Source organism: Tauraco erythrolophus, chromosome 4 (genome assembly GCF_009769465.1).
Source record: "Tauraco erythrolophus isolate bTauEry1 chromosome 4, bTauEry1.pri, whole genome shotgun sequence".
Lineage (NCBI taxonomy): Eukaryota > Metazoa > Chordata > Aves > Musophagiformes > Musophagidae > Tauraco > Tauraco erythrolophus.
The window spans coordinates 77,990,736-78,013,331 of record NC_141468.1 but is presented as its reverse complement, the minus strand read 5'-3'; the positions used below and the strand labels follow the sequence as shown (position 1 = coordinate 78,013,331).

Below are 22,596 nucleotides of genomic sequence, written 5' to 3'. Positions count from 1 at the left end.
TCCCTTTCCAGTTTGGTAGGTTTCTCATATTCACCGTTCGTTCTCTAAACAGGTGCGTCAATAGATGTGTAAGCTTTTTTTCCTTTGTGCTTTTAGACTTTCCTGTCTAGATGTTCCACACATACACAGCTTTTTCAAAGCTAATTGTATACTTAATAGAGATTTGGAATGGTTCTGTTCCTTAAATCATTCCAGTCTTTCCACTTTCTCAGCAGACACCAGTGTTATTTTCCTGAAGGAGCATGGGTGGTCTGAGTTGGACTGAGTTTATGTAAGAAAATATCATACGAGAGAGTTTATTTAGGGAGGAGTCCATAACCAGACATGGTCTTTGAAGCAGCAGCCAGAGGTTAAACTGGCTCACTCGTGGGGAATTCTTCATAATTTAAACACCACCAGTCTCCTTTGTGCAGATGAACTTCTGAGTGGAGCAAAGCTACAAATGTAGTTTGTGTTTCCAGTGCCAGTAAGGAAGCCTCTGACCTCTGAAGCTTAAAGTTATCATTGCTTTTTTGTGCCTCCCTGGCCCTGCCGTGAAGAGCGCAAGTGACATGAGCAAGGAATGAAAAAGGCTTTGGGAAATAGGAGTCTGTGTGTCCCAACCCTTCAGGTCCGTTCATGGATTTGTGCAAGGAAGAGCTGTTGGGTGTTTGCATGGAGGGACCTGATCCTGATTCAGAAGAGGACCATTTAATGGCTCTTCCCTGGTTTGCAGGTTTCTGAGACAGGAACATGCATTATGCCCAGGGCAGGTATTTTAACCCATTTATGGGTGCCCAAAGAGGAGGTATGAAATGCAAGCAGAGCAGGTGCCATACACTGGCCACCATGTGGATGACTTTCTTACTGCTGGTTCATCCAAGTCAGCCAGGTAATTCTAGTGGGTTTTTGCTCTTGTCTCGGATCCTGATAAACCCATACAACACCCCGAGTGCCATGGGGACACACGCACCTCAAGCATCACGCTGGTCCCAAAAGCTCTTCAGGCCATAAGCAGTTATAATGGTTGGCACCTTCAGGTTTCAAACAATGCTGTGATCTCCTTGCTGGGGCTGCTGCAGGAGGGGGCAAGGCACAGTCCTTGCTGGAAAAGGTTTGTGGTCAAAATGAGTTGAACAGAGAGTAGTGGAAGAAAAGGGTAAATGTTTCAGGGCAACAAGCAGGAAAGTGAAATACACTGGGAGGATTAGGATTTCTTAGGGAAACTCAGTCCCTTTGACAATCTCTACCTCTGGGAGCTTACCCAAAGTTAAATAGTAATTCAGTAGCAGGGGAGACAGCCCTGTTTGGGCCTTTTCTTTTTGCTCTGCTCATTTATGCAAGGCTTTACCATTTCTTTTGTACTAATGAGGGTCTGTATGTGGAACCTGGTGAATCTTTAATGTACTCCTCTGCCTCAAAAAGATGAGAATGAATGTCATTTACAGTTGCTGTGTGGTAGCTAACATAAGACATGAGTTAATGTTGCACTTGCAAGAGAGTACTTAAAAATATTTTTAGGGCAAAGCATGCTGTTAGGACTTGTACTTAATTCTATTTAACCCTTGAGCAAATTGTACAGTATTTTCGGTGACCAGTTACCAGTGGCAAAGGATCTGATTATCCATGGGGCCTATAACGGATTAAGCAGAAGAATTTCATTTCTGCTCCAAAATCTTACACTCTTAGATTCTGGTTGCAAGATTGCTCTGTTTTCTGTGACATTGTGAGTGCATCTTGACATTCCTGTTAACTTTTTTCATAAAAGGAGCAGAGTTTTGGTTTGTTACTCCTTTTGCTCAGAGGGACCTTTTGAATACGGATAACTGATTTCCCTCTCCTCCTGCAGTATTTTAAAAGTTACATAGTTCAAGTGACAAATACGTAGGCAACAACCTCAGCAGTTATTGCTACACAGCGTATTTTGACATTGGATCATGCCAAGCAAAACTATGGCTGTAGGAGAGAAAAGCCTCAAACCAGTTGTCGTAGTGTCAAAGCTGACCATCAGAGCTGGGAACATAGATTCATTAGAGATCTCGAACACTTGGTGTTGGCACAAAACAGCTCAATGTAGCCGTGCAGACTGACGTCCATGTACATTTATACTTGGAAGAGTGATGCGCTTTGTGAAGGTCACACGTTGAAGAATCGGTGAGGAATTGCAGGTGTATCCAAATCAGAAAGTCATACATTAGCAGTAGTAATTACTAATAGCATCAAAATGTTCTGTATTTTTATTTTCTTTGTAGTTCTGGTAATTGAGCTTGGATCTTGCTAAAGAAATCCCAGTGTTGCTCTGTTGCCATCAGATTCATTAAGCACAAAATAATAACCAGAATCTTGTAAGCTCAGAAAATGTGCTGTGGGGCTGGAAGCCAGGTGTTGCCAGGGACCCATGGATACCCTCTAAATGTCAACTGCTGGCTTGTTAATTTATAAATTACAAATCTCTACTAATTATACACTTAGGTCTGAAAAATTATGCTTGCATTTGTTAGCTCGATGTATGGCGTTGTTTGACATGGGTAGGATTGGCCTTACCATGTAGGAAGACAAGCCAACCTAAGTACCATACTGTCTTCTTGGTAGTTTAAAAGCCACTATACTGCAGTTCAAGTTCTCTTATGTTTTCCAGGGTGCACAAAGAGCTTGTCTCCTCTTTTGAAGAGTTTCCTGGTGATACAGCGTTACAGTAGTTGCTGAGAAACTGCTTTTTTCTCTTTTTTTTTCTTGCTTTTTTTTCTTCTTTCACACAAATGTAGCACTGATCTTGTGTCCATACATAAACTAAAGGTCAATGAGATATACATGAGGCAGAAGCTTGCTGGACAACTTTTGAACTGTGTGAAAGCCACAGCTTTCTGGTAATGTGTTTACCTGCTGAGCAGGAAGATCATTTTCCCAATAAGCTGGGGTTCGTTATCTCTTATGTGGAGGGATTCTCTGTCCTGCCTGTCCCCCAGGCTTCCTGCAGGTCTGCAACTGGCCACTTAAGGTCCCATTTCCCCATCTAGAGGACAGGGAGGTTTGGAGAAAGAGTGCCTTGCATCTTAGTTGGGCAGTCAAACTCAGGGTTCGTTTGACCGCTGTTGGAAAGGAGCTGTAGAGCTGGTGGCACTTGACTGACCTCCAGACCTGGTAGGTGTCTTCAGGATGGCCAGGACGTCAAGCTGTTCTCCTGAAGAGCTCAGATGTGAGTTGGTGGTGGGTCCGAGTTTCTTCCAAACCAGGCTGAATTTGCAAAGCTCAGATGTAGTGGTGCCATTGATGCTTAAACACATATGCCTTCGTGCATGTAGAAACCAGTGGTGGCACTTCATTCAGCCCTCAGAGGGGCTCATTTGAGTGATGGAAACGTGGATTTACACAGTAATCACTTCATATTTTGAAAAGGCGGGTGATGGCTGGCAAGCCTGGGGTAGGAACGACAGGGGAGGAGAGGATGTGGCTGCTGCGTATTGAAGGATGGCTGCCACGGTTTTTCATTACCCACTTGTAATGGATGGTGAACGTCCAAGCAGTTGAGCAGCCAGAGGGGCAGGAAGCCTTTCTTGGCCCTCAGCACAGAGAACACAACTGCAATTTATGTCTCCCTTTGTCCTCTGACCTCTTGCATTCAGTGCAGTAATGCAGAAACTCAGAAATACGGCCCCTGGATCACAGAATCATAGAATGGTTTGGGTTGGAAGGGACCTTAAAGATCATTGAGTTCCAACCCCCCTGCCATGGGCAGGGACACCTTCCTCTAGATCATGTTGCTCAAAGCCTCATCCAACCTGGCCTTGAACACCTTCAGGGATGGGGCATCCACAACTTCTCTGGTCAACCTGTTCCTATGCCTCCCCACCCTCTGAGTGAAGAATTTCTTTCTTATATCCAATCTAAATCTCTCTTTCAGTTTAAAGCCATTGCCCCTTGTCCTGTCACTACACACTCTTGTAAAAAGTCCCTCTCCATCTTTCCTGTAGGCACCTTTTAGGAGCTGGAAGACTGCTAGAAGGTCTTCCCGCAGCCTTCTCTTTTCCAAGTTGAAAAACTCTACCTCTCTCAGCCTGTCTTCATAGGAGAGGTGCTCCAGCTCTTGGATCATCTTTGTGGCCTCCTCTGCACCTGCTCCAGCAGCTCCATGTCCTTCTTGTGTTGGGGACTCCAGAGCTGAATGCAGTACTCCAGGCGGGATCTCACAAGAGCAGAATAGAGGAAGGGCTCTAGGAAACTCTGAATTGCTTGACTTAGCTATGAATTTGGGTGGTGTGTTTTCATGTACAGAGTGCCTTTTATTGCCACTGTGTTTTTACGGTCCTACCAATGGATACCTATTGTTCAGTTTTGTTTACTGAATTTCTTTGTTGTTTCTGGTCTTGTTTTTCCCCTCACTCAGGATTTGATCCAGGAAATAAATGAATTGCGATTGAGAGTGGGAGAAATGGACAATGAAAGAATCCAGTATGAGAAAAAACTGAAAACAACCAAAGTAAGTGAGGCTGAGGGGAAGAAGCAGAGATGGGTGTAAGTCAGGCTTTAGAAGTTTGCTCTCTTCTCCAGTTCTTGCCTGCACCCTGCAAAATCCTGAGCACACTCGGGCCCGGGGGGTTTCATGGTACTCTCTTAGCTATAGGGGTTATTTCCAAATTTCATGCTACTGTTTTCAGATCTGGGTGTTGTTTTTTATGAAGGATAACTTGCTGTGCAGCTGGCTGCTGACAGTACATTTATTAGACTGTCTAAACAAGTTTAGACTCTTGTTTCACGTATGTGTCAAGAAACACCAGTTGCAATACCTAAGGCACGTGCCATAGGTGAGACCGAAGTTGAACATTTATTTTCGCCTAACTGTGCTAAAATATCAGCCACTTCTGAAGAGAACACATCACCTGAGTAATTCTAGCAGCCTGTTTCTCTAAGTGTCTAACTTCTCTTTGCCATTTAGCCTTGTCTCTTTTCTGTCTTTAGTTTTCTCTCACTCCTCTGTCTCTGTTACCAGTCTTTAATGGCCAAACTTTCTAGTATGAAAATCAAAGTGGGTCAGATGCAGTATGAAAAGCAGCGGATGGAGCAAAAAAGCCAGATGCTAAAGGTGTAGTAGTTTCTGGGTAACATTGGGCCTGTTTTGAATCCTTCATGTTCCACCGTTTTACGGTCTGTCTTGCATCGTGCTGTCATGCTCTGTTCTTCATTAATTGCTGTGTGTTGATATGCAGTGCGCCCTTTCCCATTAGGTGTGGAAAGCTCTTTATGTAGATATTCCTTGTAAACAGCTTTTATATTGGATGGGAGAGGATTTTAGTGGTGTGGACTTTGCATAGGTCACACATAATGGAATTAGACTTGGGTTAAAATCACTCCCCTTCCAAGGGAAAATTGCCTCTTTTGTACCTTACGTCCATTATTCAAACAGAACGTTTTCTCACCTTTTTAGAGAAAATTTATTCGTGAAAACTAGCTAGAAAATAGCGGTTCTTTTATACTGTCCCCTCTCCCACATGTAAATTTACATATCGTTTTTCTAATTTGGGGAAAGAAATGCACATCAACAACCACATGCAGCTTTAGTTGCCCATGAGTATGACAGCAGCTTCTCAAGTGACCAAGAGGTGGTCTTGTTTTGGAGATGCATGTGTCCTACGCTGTCAGAAATCACATCAAAATCAGTACCAAGTTGGAGCACTGGGGGATTGTATTGCCCAACCATTGTTCTGGAAGAAGCTTTGATTTCTCAACAATCTTAAGATTGATCTATTTTTTAATGATGCTTTAGAGCAAACAATTTCAGGAAATTCTGTAGTCTGGACCATAGTTTTGGTCGCAGATATCGCTACGTATTTGCAACAAATCTTTTGAGTCAGGCTTAGGCTTTGGCTAAGCTTAGGCTTTACACCTAAGCCACAGTATTCTAGTTTGGTTTGTTCCTTTAAGGATTTAACACTTCTGTTAGAAATTGAAAATGCCAAAATTATGAGTCTTGCCTTGTTTTGTTTTGTTTGCAAACTGAACAAATTAAATTTTCAGTGTTGGGTACATTTGCACTGAGGGTCCTGTCTTGATGATGCTGTTGCACAAGATATCCTCGGACATCAAAGAAACATGTTACTAAACTGGGTAGGATTTGACTCAAATTTTAAAAAGTTAAATGCATGGATCCTTGCCAGTCACTTGCTAGTGCAGATGGTTAGAGCTAAGTTAAAATTTGACAGCATTTATCTGATACACCCCAACTCCCCCTAACACCATCTGTCTTATTCCCATGAGTCTCAACTCTAAGCTTCCTTTCCCGGTGCTTGATCAGCAAACCCAAACTGTGGCAGAGGTACCACACTTTCATCTGAACTGCTTTCCAGTATGTGTTTATGTGCTTAATGGTGTCGTGATTGACTTTTCTTTCATAGAAGCAGTGGTTATTTCTGAAACTGTCCTCAGCCTGGTGTAAGCACAGTTCCATAACTGTCCAGCTTTGAACATGCAAAATGCCCTATAGATGCCAAAATAAGTGTTCATTAATTTTAGTATTCCGCCTCATCATCTGCACTTTTTCTGTCTCTGCAAGATTAAATAAGTAAGAAAACTTCTATTACTTTTAAGTAAATAAGTAAAAAAAGCTTTTTTTGCTTTACTCTTTCTTTTTCAAATTTAGATCTAAAATCTCTTTTCAAATTATGCATGAGACCGACGCGTTCGGACCATAGGCCCCCTGGTTTTGCCCCCTTACGGACTCAGCAGTCTGTTGTGATGTTCAGAGGCAGAATTTGGTGTTTATACCCTCAGCCAGTGTAAATGTCAGGGGGCTCTTGGTCATTTCCACCGGCTAAGGACCTATCCACTGCACTTCATAGGAGGGGATTTAGGAGATGTCTCAGGTGCATGTAGAAGCTGTCACTGAGTGGTTCTCTGTCTGTTACAGGATGAGCTAGCAGCTTTGAAAGACAAACTGGAGCAGAAGGAAGCTGAGGTTAAAAGACTGCAAGAAAAATTGATTTGCAAGCTGAAAGGAGAAGGAATTGAAATACTGGACAGAGGTAAGAAGAAAGGAGACTCTCTCACCATGTCAACCTCAGTCACCTCATCTGAGGTCATGTTTCCATGAGTGATTGTATAGGAAATAACAGATATAAGCCTCAAATTTCATATAGTTTCTGTCTTCGTATTTACTTCTTTTTAGCATATTTACTGGGTATTCACAATGCAACTGCTGAACCTACTGTAATAGCAGGTTCTTAATCAACTTTAAACTAGCCTAAGTAATCTGTAGTTAGTTCTTTACATGGCTTGCATGGTGCCTCAAAAGATGCTGTTCATATTGGCAAAGAATTCCTTAAAGTAATTTTAACAAGCTCCTTAAAACGGTTGTATTGAGAAGGGGGGTATCTGTGCTAGGCTTTGCTTGTACATCCCTTACTGTTAAGGAACGGGAAAAGCCATGCTGCAAGCCAAAGTATGGTGTGAACCTGCAGGTCTTCAGTGGGGACCCAGCCCTAAGTAGGTGAAATTGAGGACTGATTCTGTGTTTGTGCACTGGAGAACTGTAAATCCTAATTAAGGTTCAATTAGCACAGAAATTCTACGTTGAATAATTCTTCTATTTACTTGCAAAGAAGAAACAAAATCAGCATTTATTTGGAGGAAACTTAGGTTGGGGAGCTTATTTAAAAACAGAAATTTTACTTTAAAGCCTAATGGAAATTTTCCACAGACTTTTTGATGTGCTGCAATTTCACTTCTGAATATATCTTACTGATAGTTATTACCGATTTGAAGATTGTACTTGTAAAATACCTTTTTTTTAGAAAAGTAAAGCCACAAAGGTTAATTAGCATCCTCCCCTGACTTAAGGAGGCAAACCCTGTGTGTAGATTGTCACATTTTATTTAATAAAATGATCTGTTTTAAAAACCACTGTGTAAGAGCACTGGAAGTGACCACATTGAAATGTGATTCCTTTTTTTTTGTTTGTTTTTAAGAACATTTAAATGTGAACAAAGTCTGACTTTGTTATATTTACAACTACTTATGTGAGGCTTTTCTTCCTGGAGGCTGCTGTGTATGTTGAATTCTCATTACCCTCTGGTTCTCAGGTTTAGTTTAGTTTTCGGTGTAGCTCAGCAGAGCATCTTCAGCCAGGATGGAACCATGTTTTTTCTGCCTTGGAGCAGACATAGGAGTAATGCTATTTGCAGATGACACAGGTTATCTGTCCCATTAGCTGAATCTGAACAAATGTGCATACGTTATCACTTAGCTGGCTTTTGGCAGTAAAGTGTTAGCCTAAAAGTAAACTATTGGCATAAGCCTTTTCTGGAGTGAAACGTACAGTTGAAAAATATATGCTTGAGACAAGTAGTTTTATAGGAGAGCAGTGAGACTATTTTGTGTCATTAGTAACGTTAGCACCGGGGGAGCGCAGGCTGAAACCGGGAGCTGCTTGCTTCTGCGATAATACAGGAGGAATAGCCGACTCCTCAAGTATCAATATTGTGTTAAAAGGTATTCACTGTCATAACCTTCATGCTAATTTCAAATCCAATGGATTTTCCTGCACAGATGAAAATTGTAAAAAGAAGCTCAAAGATAAAAGTAAGGTTTCTGGTGTCTTTCCACAAGCATTTGCATTTCAGAAGTGCTTTCCCAAATAGCTTTCTGCATGTGTTTGCTTTAACAAACGTTGTTAGGTTGCATCATCTATAACCCTTAGTTACACCTAGAGTAAAATTTGAGAATAAGGGGGGATATATCACACTTGAAAGACAAGAGTTTTCTGAAGAAAAGCGGATAGAGAAAGAAAGATTGGGTCTCATGGAGACTCACAAAACAGTTGCCTCCCAATGAAATGCGGTCGCAATCCAGCAAAACAGATTTTCAGTTTGCATAATGGAGTGAAAATCATTGGAACTGAATCAGTTGCAGTTTTAGCCCACTGTGTCTAAATGTCTTTCATCTAGAAAGCCAGCCAAGCAGCTTGTTTTCTTCTTGCATTTCATTAAGGAGGAAAATGTTCTTCCCGATCTGTTTGTTTTCCAGTAAATTTTAGGACATTAAAACACAGTAAAATGCTTTCTTGCCTGTGAATTTGGCCACCTGCCTATGTTTGTAATGAAATTTAAAGTTTACTTCATGTATACAAGGTAGGTTTTTAGCAAAAATGGAGATTATTTCCATTCTTTTTGAATTTCTAGTCCAGAACACCTCCAAAATCTAACCTTGTTAGGACACACGTGTTTCCATGTATTCACACTTCTTTGTAAATAAGGACTATAGATGAAGTGCAAAACACTGTAATCTGTATTAGGGACCTTTTCCAAGTCTGAACTACAATATATATCCTGGCATGACTGCTCATCACAGCAAAAACTTGCATCATTCCATTGTGCTGTCCTCATTTCTATAGCCATACTGAAATAAGACTAAGCATCACTGCACAATGCTTTTTTCATCATATCCATTAATCCTATTGCTTTGTATAGTGGGTTTTTGAGATGCTATTTGGGGTGTGTGTTGACTGTTGTAATGAGGATGTGTTTTACTGCCCTCCAAATGTAGTATTTTTATATTTTGGACTTTTTGATTTACAATAATTTGATTATTTGAAAGATGGAGATAGTGAAAGTCAAGCAGTAGTTTCATTCTTGACTTTTCCATTTTTCTAAGGCTAGGGGGGTGGGTAAGGAAATTTCCTGAATTTCATCATTTCCTTGATAAAAACGTCAGAAAAAAGGTTTTGAAGAAAAAGAGTTTTCTTCTATATATTTCGATCTAAAATAGAATTCAAGTGGCTTGTGTTTTGTCTTTTAATTTGTAAATTTATTTTCAGATATTACCAAGTTGCTTCTAGGTTTTTTGTTTTTCTTATTTCCTTACACTGTCTTATTTAAATTGACTTAGAGAACTGTATTGTGTTTTTAGATATAGAGGTACAGAAAATGAAGAAGGCGGTAGAATCTCTAATGGCAGCAAATGAAGAGAAGGTAGCAAAGTCATTATTTTTTCAGTAAACGTTCATCAGTTTGAGTTAAGTCTCTAAGAAAATCTTCACATGTGAACTTGTTACAATTCAATTAAAAAATCAGATGTATAAGAATCAATGATTTGCTATAGTCAGAAGCACTGCAGTGCCTTTAAGGGACCATCTGGGCATTTATGAGCTCTCTCTCATGTACACAGAGTCTTTACACTATTGTGTCGTTCAGTTCAGTGCCGCTGCAATTTACACCGTGTTCTGAAAATGTAGTGAGCTCCATACAAGTCCCATGAGATATTACAGGCTGCACTTTCAAAAGGGCTTTCTGTAAAGTATGAATTGTTTTCCTGTATGGTTTTGCACATTCATATGCATGTGCATTTTGTAGACTGTTTTCTTCTGATCACCAAAGCCCTAAATCCTTTGATTACTGCTTTCTTTGTACATGGCAAATTTATGATACTCTACCTTTGACTTAACAAGGGAGTTGAAATCCACTTTCAAGACTGAGACGATTCTGGTGATTAACCAGATGATAGTTTTTGCTAGTTAGTTTTGATATGTCAAAGCCCCTCAGAGTTCTAGGTCCTGTCCTATCCGCACTTCCCATTTCTTTTAGTCTCACAACCAATTAAACTGAAGAATATCTAGTATTTGTATTTCTTATTTTTGATTTGCTGAAGAAAGAAGCACAGTCACAACTTTCCTTATTTTAGGATCGGAAGATAGAAGAGCTTCGGCAGTCTCTGAACAGGTACAAGAAAGTTCAAGACATGGTGATATTGGCTCAAGGTAAAAAAGGTATTGTATAATAAAAAAAAAATTTAACTCTACTCTTATTTAAACTCTAGGTGTGTTGTGGTAGTGTTATGTCAACTCTTAGACTTACCATCTTTGGAGGCATCTCTTAGGTAGAGTAAAAGCCAGTTCTTCAACTGGCATGAACTGGTGAATTGCCTTTTTTGTCCAGGCAGCTGCACATTTAGGTGCTGTCCTATCTACCATCTGGTAGTAGTAACTATTATTGTCACATTGCTTATTTCCCCCTTGTAATATTAGTTTGAATATGATAAGCTCTCAGGCTCTTTCCATAGCCTCTTGAAAACGCCTTTCAGGGCTGGCTGCTAAAAATTGCTGTTCCCCTCTCTTGCATGTCTTCCTGGGGAGAGGTTGGTAGCTGAGCAGAGCAACGCCTGCGCATGCACATTCCCACAAGCCCAACCAGCACCACCCCAGCAGCCATGTGCGCTGTAATAGCAATGCCCGAGAGCTGCAGAAATGCCTGTAGCGAAGTGCATGTGCTGCCAGGACTGCGTTGCAATGACATGCCATGTCTTTGGCATGTAATGAAGCCTTCACAAACCACCACGTGCAGCAGCTGTGGAACAGTTCTCCTTCCTTACTGCGATGAGGGGCCAGGCTGGCTTTTCCTACCAGTCTTTTTTCACACATGGCTGAAAAAAAAGCTTTCTCTGCCACCAGATAATGATCTTAATCGTGTGGCTGAAATGGTAGCTATATCTACCATAACATGTAACGGTCCGTTCCATATGTTCCAAGACTGGTGGAGGTTTCCAGATCCGGGAGCTTCTGATCCCTAAAGGAGATAAATGTTGAGGGTGATGGTCGTCAGTTTGGTGTAATTGCACTGAATGTCCTATCTCTCTCCTTCCTTCCTTACAAGAAAAGCAAAAAAACCCACACGTAGAGCATGACACTGAAATGGTTCTGGGTTTTCAGGTCAAAACTTAGATGTTGGTAAATGACCATCTGCCTTTACAGCAATAATCCTGGCCTATTTGCATTACAGTCATAGGATGGGTTTTTCTGCATCATCCTGTTCTTTCAGTGCTCAAGTTGCATTTTGTAGGTCACTGTCCTCTGAAAGACCTGTCCCCAGCAAATTTTAGGCATTAGCATTCTGATAACGTATGCACGTATAATATAAATGCAACTTAAGAGTCTGTGCACCACAGTGTTGTATTACCACGTTATGGAAGTCTCCTTTGTCAGTGAGCCCTGTGAAGGCCAGAGAAGGCCAACCCAGCCTTCCACCGGCCTTGAATTGACCCGAGCTCATTGCCTGAGCTTCTTCAGGACAGGTTAGGGCTTGTGGCTTTTGTTGGCCATGCAAATGCTGGAGGTGGATGACCTTCCAAGGAGAGGGATATAGGAGTCCCCTGGAATCCTTTCACAGAGTGAAGATTGTCAATAGCCAGAAATGAGCGAGGAGGGAAATTATGTATTTTTGTGGTGGTGGGTTCACATTTGGCCTCTTGGGTCTGCTGTCTCAGGCCAATGCAGGAAAAGTGGAGGGCAGAGCCCCATCTGGACGTGCTGCCGAGACTAGGGGTGACACCTAGGGAAAAGAGAGGTTCCTGGTGCCCCTCTTTGCTTCTGATTGGCTTTTGAGAAGCCGTCCCTGTGGGGCGGCGGTGACTGCAGCAAGGAGATCCTGACCTCCGCTCCTGAGGGCTCTGGCTGATTTGCAGGGTCGCATAATAGCCTTTGGCCACGGTCTCCAGCTGCCTGTCCTGCTCCCCGAGAGCACTGCAGCCATGGGGTGGGTGCAGTGGTGGGTTCAGGACACAGCTTCTGTTAGTCTGGCGTCATGGATGTAAACCAGACGGGAGCTGGTGTGTGCTGGAGCATGTTGGGCTAAAAAGTGGCTTGACTTGACCACAGGTCACACAGGGAAGCATTTTGCCACCACCCTGTTAATAGGTAGTTCTCTCTCCCCTTGTTGTGAGGGAGTTGAGATCAGACTCAGTTGGGCTTTGCAACTCCGTATGTAAGGGCTTTTCTCTTCTCAAAACCAGTGCTCGGGGGCAGTAAGGACTCAGCTGCATGTCTTCGATCTGCCAAGGCTGGGAAAACACATTATCAGTGAGGGAAGAGGTAAGATGGTGATGAGGGCAAAGCACCATGCTGAGTGTTGGAAGAGTAGCGTTTTTTTCAACAGGTGTTGCTCTTTTGCGCAGTGCTATTGTGTCAGAGACAGGAGGATGTTAAAACAGACCTTGAGTCTCTGAGAACTGTGCTTTATGGTCAGTTCATGGAGCACAGGCAGAGACTTCAGGCAGTGAAACATGGTCAAGAGAGGTTTTTGCTGTGAACAGACTTTGACATGTATTTGCATCAGGTCTTTGGCAACGAGTGCTAGGTTTCTGCTCGCTTTTTAGAAAGCATTTGGTTGCCTTGAGCTTTTTCTTGTTGTTGTCAGTACTCTGGTATTGATGGCAAGTGTGGAAATCCAAACCTTTTGGTAGTACTGAGGCAGTTCAGGAGCAGCGAATCACTTGCTAGGAGCAGAGGATGCCAGATGGTGGTGCGGGCTGTGGCGTTAACCAGATGAGACACGCTCAGTTTGTGGCAGTCTGCAAACATAATGCAGTCACTTAAAAGCCGGTGTTTGACTCTTGTGCAGTGGACAGCCCTGTGGATAACTTGAAGATACCATGGAGATATCTTAAGTTTCAGGCAGACTTGACTCCCTGATCTTTCCCTAGTGAATAAGGGGAAAGAAGTATTTAGTATGAAATTCCAGAACACAGGACAGGAAATAACTGCTCCAGTTTATTCAGCTTTTTGAACCTGATCCCACTAAACGCCTGAGGGCATTTGCTGGGCTTTTTGCTGTCAGATGTATGTCCTCCTTCTGCTCTGACCCTGCTATGTTGTGGTGGTTGAATTGGGAAGTGACATTTGGTGATGACTCCCCTTCTGTTGTAGTTTCTCCTAAAAAAAAAATCCTAGCAGCTTCCCTTCTTGGCCTATAAATGAGCATGCTGTCTGTGCCTTGCATGGGAGCAAGGGTCATCATGTGTCTGGAAGTAAAGCCAACAACTTTCCATCTTCTCTTCCTTCAGGCAAGGAAACGGACGGTGAAGAATTCTTAAATTCAGGGTCCGTTTCCACGGTTTTATTGGACACACCAAGTCTGACTGACCCAGAGAAGAGCCCATCGCCAACCACAGTAACAGCATCTCCAATCCACGATGAGTTTAACGTTAATACTCACGAAGAGGTATCTTTTTTTTTTCCCTGTTTAATGCCATCACTCCTCGAAAACATTGCTTGTGCTGGATCCATATTTCAGGTGCCAAAACTCAAATTTCTGAAAAGATTTTTTCTGGGTTGCACAGTTTCTAGTAATGTCCTATATCCTTTTGGAGAATGTGGTTTTCTTGTGAAAGCTGCTGAGAAGTTTCATTTGAGTTCAGTTATATTTATTTTCTTTAATGATCAAATGGGATCTGTAGACAGCAAATAGCTGTATTTGTCATGAGAAATGGGTCTAAACTACTTCTCCTATGAAACACAGAAATTACTTTTCATATCAAACATAGCTGCTTTAGGAGCTGCATTTAACTTGTCAGGAGCTTGAAGTAGTTGGCATGTAATATATCCTGTCATATTTAAAAGAATGCAATCTTCATTCAGTTAGATGATAAGTAGGTTGTGGTCCAAGCTCTGATTTTACAATCACATTTTCCGGTAATAAAACTGCTGATCTCTTCTCTTAAAGCTCTAAGTCAGAGCAGGGACTTGACTTGGCTAAACAGCATGAACACACTATGAAGAAAATTAAATTAGATATTTAGCAGCTTTTTGCTATTCTCTGAGTGGCTGAGGACAGGAGTAAAACTGAAAAGTTAACTACCCTTCATGGGTTCTGTGGTATAGACAGATTTAGCAGGCAGCTTTGGGAGACTTGGGAGATTTTTCTCTGTGCTGTAGCTTATCTGTGCATTGATTCATGGTTTATCTTCAGTGCCATCTTTCAAGTAATATATCATTGTATTACGACAGAAAGAAAGAAAAAAATCACTTTTAAAAATCATATTTCTGATCCTTCTTTTCATAGTTTATCTGTTACTCTTTTTTCATTTATGAATGCTTAATTTCAGCTTAAAACAGTGTAACAGGTATTCTTCATTCTTTTTAGAATTCCTTACAGATCCACACCAGTATTTTGCAGATTTCAATCCCTTCTTTCTCATCAACATCCAAGAGCTCAGAAACTGTTGCAGAGAAAGTGAAAACCCAGCCTAGGCCAGATCCTGCGAGTGAAATGAGGTATTATTGTTTCCATGTATTTTTCAATTGTAAATCCGTTATTCTGTGACGTTTAATGAGAGTAATAGTCTGTCAATTACTATATTGTCAAGTCATTAGGTCAGTTAAACGAGGCTGGCATTCACTGGACTAGCTATAGCGAACGAAGGTTGTGTTCGTAAAGTGCGTTGATTAAATCTTTTTCGGTAAGCAAGCATTGGTTTGGTGGCTGTTTCTTGTAGCAGCACTCTGTACCAGCTGCTTCACAAGGAAGGAACAGAAGGAGAGAAAAACTGATCTAATGTAATGAAGGATACAGAATCATTATTTTTGTCTAGGTTTACATCATCTGAGTCTGGCTGAGATAGTGTTGGCTGTGCTAGCACAAATGCATTCCTGATGATTTGCGTTCAGACATTTTCCACAGTTGCTAAAGATTGGTGTAAGATACTGCCAGAACTGCAACAAAAGGACTGACCAGCTCTAACCTTGAGCTGTTAATGGGGCCCCAGAAGGAAACCCAAGTGGTATCTCAAAAGACTGGAGAAAGAGATACTGCCGTCCTTTGACATGATGAAATGTGAAGATATTTCTTCAATGAGAGCCCTGTCTGAGATTTTTGAAAGACGGACAAAATATGTAGGCACAGAGTCCCAGGGAAGCCAGGCTGGGGATGTGTGGCTGCACCCTGGGGCTGTGGCTGAGCTGTGGCACCCAGGGGCTCCCATGTTTCAACGCAGTGGCAGCCTCTTGGGTGAGAAGTGGCTGTCAGCTTCCTCCAGCTTTTCTAAGCCTGCACCCTCCATGCCCAGGTGAGGAAACCTGGCCCCTGCAGATCTGGACTGGCACTGCAGGGAGTACTGAAAAGCACACTAGATTCACAGCTAGACAAAAGGCTGTGCTAGGGTTTTTTTATTCCGGGTCCAAATCCCTGGCTTTATCTGAATGAGTATCAAATTCTAAGAATCCAGAGGCAAGGAAACCTTGTTGGCTTAAAACCGTCATCAATCTTGATGTGAAACATCATTGCAAGCACAAGTTGATGTGTGATTTTTTTTTTTCCCCCAGTTCCAGTCAAGGAAAGCATCCTATCCAGAAGACCAGCTTTGCTTGTTTTCTGCTGTGCTGTGCCTCATACAACTCTAGCCATCACCAGCAGGCATTTCATCTGTGTCCTGTCTTGGAAAAAAACAAAGCACTAACCTGCAGCAAAGTGCCTGGCACTGTGGGTGACTCAAAGGCAGCCGGTGACCTCCACTACTTGGAGCTGCTGCAGACTCTGCACGTGCTGCAACCTCTGCATTTATTTAAGCTGAATAGTGCAGTATTGTCATCAACTTACAGTGCGAATTGTCTTTCCTGGAGCGCTTGAGCTCAGCTTTGTCCTTATCTTTTACAAGACTTGGCACCATAGAGGAGAAAATTTGCAATTTATTAGTACCATAACAGCTGAAGTGAAAACAGGATTAAAGCAGTCTGAGGTGATAGGATTTCTGTATCAGCAAGGTATTTGAATGGAATTCTCAAATACCTTACTTTTTTCATAACTTTTTTGTTTTTACAGTGAAGGAAGACCAACAGGTTCCTCCCCAGAAACTCAGCTGTGTGATAGTCCAGTGTAAGTACCGTGATCAAAAATGTTTAGGAAACATATTTATATGTGATCGTCGACTTGAAACCCCCCCTAGCACGCCTGCCATTCTTTACATACACCTGTTATGTCAGATAATTCTAGCCAAGATGATATTTAGTGGTGGTAGTTTTGTGCTCATGTCCTGTATTTTCATGATCATTATTTTCCAATGCTTTATCTGTGCACACATGCAGTTAATTTATTCTACATAGTGAAACATCTCTAATTGGGTTGTAGACTGTCAATATACTTCGAAATTTACAGTTTTCCATAGTACATGCGCACATGATTTGCATTTTCCTTTTGCAGTGGGGGAAGAGTGATCAGCTGATTACAATGAGAATATAATTTTAATTTCTGCCACATAGGTGTATTCCCCAGGGAAATCAGTGGGCTATGTGTGAACTCGAAGTTGAGTCAAAGCGATTTGTTAGTAAGGAGCCTAAGTCAACAGCGTTTGTCCAGTACACAGTGTGAGGCTCAGCAGCTGGCTTTAAGTGACTTAGTGCTACGAAATTATTCCCAAAGCCAAATTTTACTGCCCTTATGTTGGTGTAAAGATAGCTAACTTTGTAAAATTCAGTGAAGTTATTCTCAGTTTATACCTGGTTGCAGGAAAAACTCTAATGGTAACTTTCCAACCAGAGTTAAGTGTTCTAGACTGTCAATCACAGCAGAAGTTGGAGGATATCTGGTCCAAATAGAAAATGAAACTGAAGGTAAAATACTAAAACACACATGCTTGACTTCTTTAAGGATTAAATTAGTCAGAAGCCTGTTGCTAAAAATACTGTTTTTCGTAGCTTTTGTTTATATTATTTCCTTTGCCTGTGTAACTTCTGCTTGTGCTTCTGAAAATATAATATTAAAGAAGCCAAAAATATCCAAAGGTAGGCATCATGTCACTGCAGCTTTAGCAGCAGTAATTATGATGTGGAGGTTCTTACAGTATCTCATCAAGTTGTGTGGGCTCTGATTAATGCCTTGATTGCCTTAATTCAAAATGTCTTTGGTTTTAGTATATCTCATCATGTATTGTAACGCTTTCTTTAAAGCTGATTCCTGAGAGTGTCTTTATCTTGGAAAATATAATTCCTATAACTTGGCTTGGTTCTTATGTCATTGTTTCAGAACTTCTTCACTGCAGAAGTCCAGCAGTCTGAGCAGTTTGAGGAAAGAGACATCCGAAGAGGTTAGTTTGGTCTCTTACTTCCTCCCTTCCCCTTAGAAATGGGGATGACGTCTCGGTGGTGTCAGGAACCCTGTCAACAGGACGCTCTGTTGCCACCTTCTGAGAAATTCTGAGTCAGAGTAGGGCTCCTCATGACATGTGTTAACAATGGTCACGTACATGTGACAGCTTCCAAATTTTATTAAAGGAGAAAATCTGTGAAAACACGGGCTTGCTTTTTTTTTTTTTTCCTTGAGACATTTACCTGAGGCTCTCTTGCTGCTTTTTTTCCTCAGGTAGTGAGGTTTTTTCTTTAGTTGATACACTTTTCTGATTTAAGACAAGAAGAAAGTAAGTTAGGAAATCAAGAAAGGGCACCAAGAGACCTGCATGGTTAAATGGGGAACTGTTGGGCAAACTCAAGTGGAAAAAGAGAGTGTACAGATTATGGAAAGAGGGGCAGGCCACTTGGGAGGAATATAGTTCTGCTGTCAGAGGATGTAGGGAGGCAACTAGGAAAGCTAAGACCTCCTTGGAATTAAACCTTGCAAGAAAGGTCAAGGACAACAGAAAGGGCTTCTTCAAATACATTGCAGATAAAACTAACACTAGAGGCAATGTAGGCCCACTGGTGAATGAGGAGGGTGCCCTGGTGACAGAGGATAAGAAGAAGGCAGAGTTACTGAATGCCTTCTTTGCCTCAGTCTATACTGCTGGAGGCTATCCTGATGAGCCCTGGAACCCTGAGGCTCCTGAGGAAGTCAGGATAGAGCAGGAGTCTACCCTGGTTGATGAGGACTTGGTTAGGGACCAGTTAAGCAACCTGGCCATCCATAAGTCCATGGGTCCTGATGGGATGCACCCGCGGGGGCTGAGGGAGCTGGCAGATGTCATTGCCAGACCACTCGCCATCATTTTTGCTCAATCGTGGGGAACGGGAGAGGTGCCTGAGGACTGGAGGAAAGCAAACGGTCTTCAAAAGGGCAAGAAGAAAGACCCAGGTAACTATAGACCGATCAGCCTCACCTCCATCCCTGGAAAGATAATGGAACAATTTATCCTTGGTGCTGTCTCTAGGCATATCAAGGATAAGAGGGTCATTAGGGGCAGTCAACATGGCTTCACTAAGGGGAAGTCGTGCTTGACAAACCTGATAGCCTTTTATAAGGACATCACCCAGTGGGTAGATGATGGTAGAGCAGTGGATGTGGTCTATCTTGACTTCAGTAAAGCATTTGACACAGTCTCCCACGACATCCTTACAGCTAAACTGAGGAAGTGTGGTCTGGATGATCGGGTAGTGAGGTGGATTGTGAACTGGCTGAAGGATAGAAGCCAGAGAGTAGTGGTCAATGGGACAGAGTCCAGTTGGAGGCCTGTATCCAGTGGAGTCCCTCAAGGGTCGGTACTGGGACCAGTATTGTTTAACATATTCATCGATGACTTGGATGAGGGGATAGAGTGCATGGTCAGCAAGTTTGCTGATGACACTTAACTGGGAGGAGTGGCTGACACACCTGAAGGCTGTGCTGCCATTCAGAGAGACCTAGACAGGCTGGAGAGTTGGGCAGGGAGAAATTTAATGAAATACAACAAGGGCAAGTGTAGAGTCTTGCATCTGGGTAAGAACAACCCCATGTACCAGTACAAGTTGGGGACTGAACTGTTGGGGAACAGCACAGGGGAAAGGGACCTGGGGGTCCTGGTGGACAGCAGGATGACCATGAGCCAGCAACGTGCCCTTGTGGCCAAGAAGGCCAATGACATCCTGGGGTGTATTAGAAGGGGTGTGGTCAGTAGGTCGAGAGAGGTTCTCCTCCCCCTCTACTCTGCCCTGGTGAGGCCGCATCTGGAATATTGTGTCCAGTTCTGGGTCCCTCAGTTCAAGAAGGACAAGGAACTGCTTGAGAGAGTCCAGCGCAGGGCCACAAAGATGATTAAGGGAGTGGAGCATCTCCCTTCTGAGGAAAGGCTGAGGGAACTGGGTCTCTTTAGCTTGGAGAAGAGGAGACTGAGGGGAGACCTCATTAATGTTTATAAATATGGAAAGGGTGTCTGCCATGAAGATGGAGCCAGGCTCTTCTCAGTGACATCCCATGATAGGACAAGGGGAAATGGATATAAGCTGGAACATAGGAGGTTCGGCTTAAACATGAGGAAGAACTTCTTCCCAGTAAGGGTAACAGAACACTGGAACAGGCTGCCCAGAGAAGTTGTGGAGTCTCCTTCTCTGGAGATGTTCCAAACCCGCCTGGACGCGTTCTTGTGTGATCTGATCTCGGTGGTCCTGCTGCGGCAGGGGGATTGGACTAGATGATCCTTTGAGGTCCCTTCCAATCCCTGACATTCTGTGATTCTGCTACCAATTCCTACCTGTGGTTAAGGCGAATAATTTTGGAAGGCAAGGCATTATAAAATACAGTTTGGAGTGACTATATGTTTTAGGTGATTGGGAACAAAATACTCAGCCTTTGTATGTGTGGTGGTAACTTCAGTTTAGGTCTCTTTTGAAGTGACCGAAAGCAGCTAGCCTCTAACAATGTCATCAAATCAGGGCAATTCCTGTGCTTTTTTTTTTGACAGCCTGAACTGCTAAAAGCTCCTAAGTTCTCTGAAACCAAAACCGCTGAGCTGTGCCTTACAGCTCAGGAGGGATGTTGGCAGGACTGAAAGTGTAACCAAAACTTGATGATGAAAGCTAGAGTTCATGGGTTAGGGTTCATTTGGGACAGCCAAGGGATGGAGGCTGTGGATGTTTTATCTACTTGGCTTCTACCCTGTCTGATTCCTGCTTTGGGTCACCTCAGCCAGCTGTGCCCATTATTAGTGCCTTAACAGACTGCGTGTCACTAATGATGTACACAGCTAATCCTTTGCAAAGTAAACCGAAGCAACCGTATTTTCATGTCAGCTCACTGACCTCAAAAAAAGCAGGAGTTAATCTGTGTGAAGTACAGCTCTGAAGAGATTTATTTTTTAACGGGGAAAAAAAAACCAAAACAGGCAGGGAAGGGTATTTCAGTCAGAATTTAACTCAGGGTAACCATAATGAATTGAATACTGACTATAAACCATGACTTTTTAAATGTTCTTAATCTTTCCCAAACAGGACAGAGACTCCGCACAGAAGCCGACAGAGGTAACGTGTGTGTGTGTGTGCTCGTGCATGTTCGTGGAGAAACTCAGTGAGCAGGTGTTGAAAGGCTCAGTTGTGTGAAATTGCAGCATGACGTTCCCGAGGGGGAATAGCAGACCTGCAGCCGAGATAGAGAGGAGTATGTGATGGTTCTCACCATCACTTCAGTGTCAGGCTTATAGTGTCTCACACGTTCTTGTCTTCTCACACATGGATTATCTTTCAGTCTGGTTGAGCATAAGGTTGCTATCTAAGCTAATGTTTCCCCCACATATTCTACCACTAGATAATTAGCAGAGCTAACCATTAAGAATTCTACTGTCTCTGTAATTATCTTTAATTAGTGTCTCTATGAAAACATTTGGCTTTCCAAATTGTTTTCTGTGAGTAGCAACTGTGTTCCTAAAAAGACTGTAATTGCAGAACAGTTACCCTGCCGTACCCTATGGCCATAGATTGCACGCAACAGTGATTACCTATGGGCAGACCTGTGTAGACACGACATACCTCAGATACCACTTGTAAGGTGAATGCTGTGTCGATTCAGCAAAAGCCAAAGGATCACATTTGGATTGTGAATGGGTTTGCTTCCTCCTTCTTAAAGAGATGGTGAAGCAGCTGGCAAGGTTAAAACTACTGCTTTAAATTGGTTAACTGGTGTGTCTGATGTCTGTCTTGACATTTATACTCCTTGCCTGATACTTAGTTTCCTCTCAGTTTTGGCAGTGGACGTGATCAATTAATCCATTTATTCTGAAATTGCAGAGCAGGGATAGACAAAAAGAGCTGTCTGACACTTGGCAGAGAACCAATAAACTGTGGGGGTTTCATCTCTCTCTTTGCTTCCCACTGCCCCTACAGCTACCAGTGAGGGAGACAGAAACCCTAGGAAGCTGGAAAAGTTCAAAGCCTTCCAGAACTGTATTTTTACCCTTTCCATACCTGTAAGCCAGCCTTGAAAAAACCTAGAAACATCTTAAAGAAGACATGTTATTCTTAGAAGGTAGTGATGGAAATCCTGGGTCCTGAACACATTCAAATGAAGATTTTGTTTACGTTTTCCTTTAAGGCTTTTACATTCTATTTTCTAGTAGTAACAAATGAGAGACTCTCCAGATTATCCGTCAGCAGTCACTTTGCAGCCTCTCTCAAAAGGCCTTTTGCAATTCCCTGATATTGAATCTTTCTTTCCCTAACCTGAGCAGGTTAAACTTCCTGTGGAAGGTAATAATTTTGCAACCCTCCCTCCAAAGTCTCCTTCTCATGGTGGCACAGGCGACGAGGATAGTTTTGGTACTCGTAAAGCCAGATCTTCGTTTGGACGAGGCTTTTTCAAGATCAAAAATAACAAGAGGACCGCAAGTGCCCCCAACCTGGGTAGGTATCGTGCACCTGCATGCAGATTCTGTGTATTTTGAAAGGTCTTAACAACGTCTGTAACTGTCTTAAGAAGCAGGAAGGCCAGCCCTAGTCTCAGTGTGACTTGGTGGCACTTTTCTCAGTAGAATGTTTGGAAAATATCAAACAGCAACGACAACAACAAAAACAAACAGAAAAAAACCCTCACTGATGTAATAAAGTATTAGATGTTTCAGCCTCTGCTGTGATATCTCCCCTGGGACCTTGTAGTAGGTTGAAGCTGTTTTGAAATGCTAGCTGTCTGGCAG

At 42.5% G+C, this 22,596-nt stretch overlaps 2 protein-coding genes across 6 annotated transcripts in view; both read left to right on the top strand.

Annotated features, from left to right (window-relative positions):
• The window catches only part of FGFR1OP2 (FGFR1 oncogene partner 2), a 357,712-nt gene that overhangs the window by 315,290 nt on the left and 19,826 nt on the right, over positions 1-22,596 (top strand). The window lies entirely within an intron of this gene.
• PPFIBP1 (PPFIB scaffold protein 1) overlaps positions 1-22,596 on the top strand; it is a 57,999-nt gene that overhangs the window by 19,327 nt on the left and 16,076 nt on the right. Inside the window, exons 6-17 of one of the 5 annotated variants that reach the window (XM_086610545.1) lie at positions 4,364-4,456; positions 4,967-5,059; positions 6,881-6,995; positions 8,518-8,550; positions 9,877-9,938; positions 10,648-10,732; positions 13,801-13,958; positions 14,880-15,010; positions 16,554-16,607; positions 17,754-17,814; positions 20,903-20,932; positions 22,135-22,306. In XM_086610545.1, coding sequence (XP_086466671.1) covers positions 4,364-4,456; positions 4,967-5,059; positions 6,881-6,995; positions 8,518-8,550; positions 9,877-9,938; positions 10,648-10,732; positions 13,801-13,958; positions 14,880-15,010; positions 16,554-16,607; positions 17,754-17,814; positions 20,903-20,932; positions 22,135-22,306 — 1,087 coding nt within the window. Of the gene's footprint in view, positions 1-4,363; positions 4,457-4,966; positions 5,060-6,880; positions 6,996-8,517; positions 8,551-9,876; positions 9,939-10,647; positions 10,733-13,800; positions 13,959-14,879; positions 15,011-16,553; positions 16,608-17,753; positions 17,815-20,902; positions 20,933-22,131; positions 22,307-22,596 lie in introns of all 5 variants that reach the window. The other 4 variants (XM_086610541.1, XM_086610543.1, XM_086610542.1 and 1 more) reach the window with 4 other exon arrangements.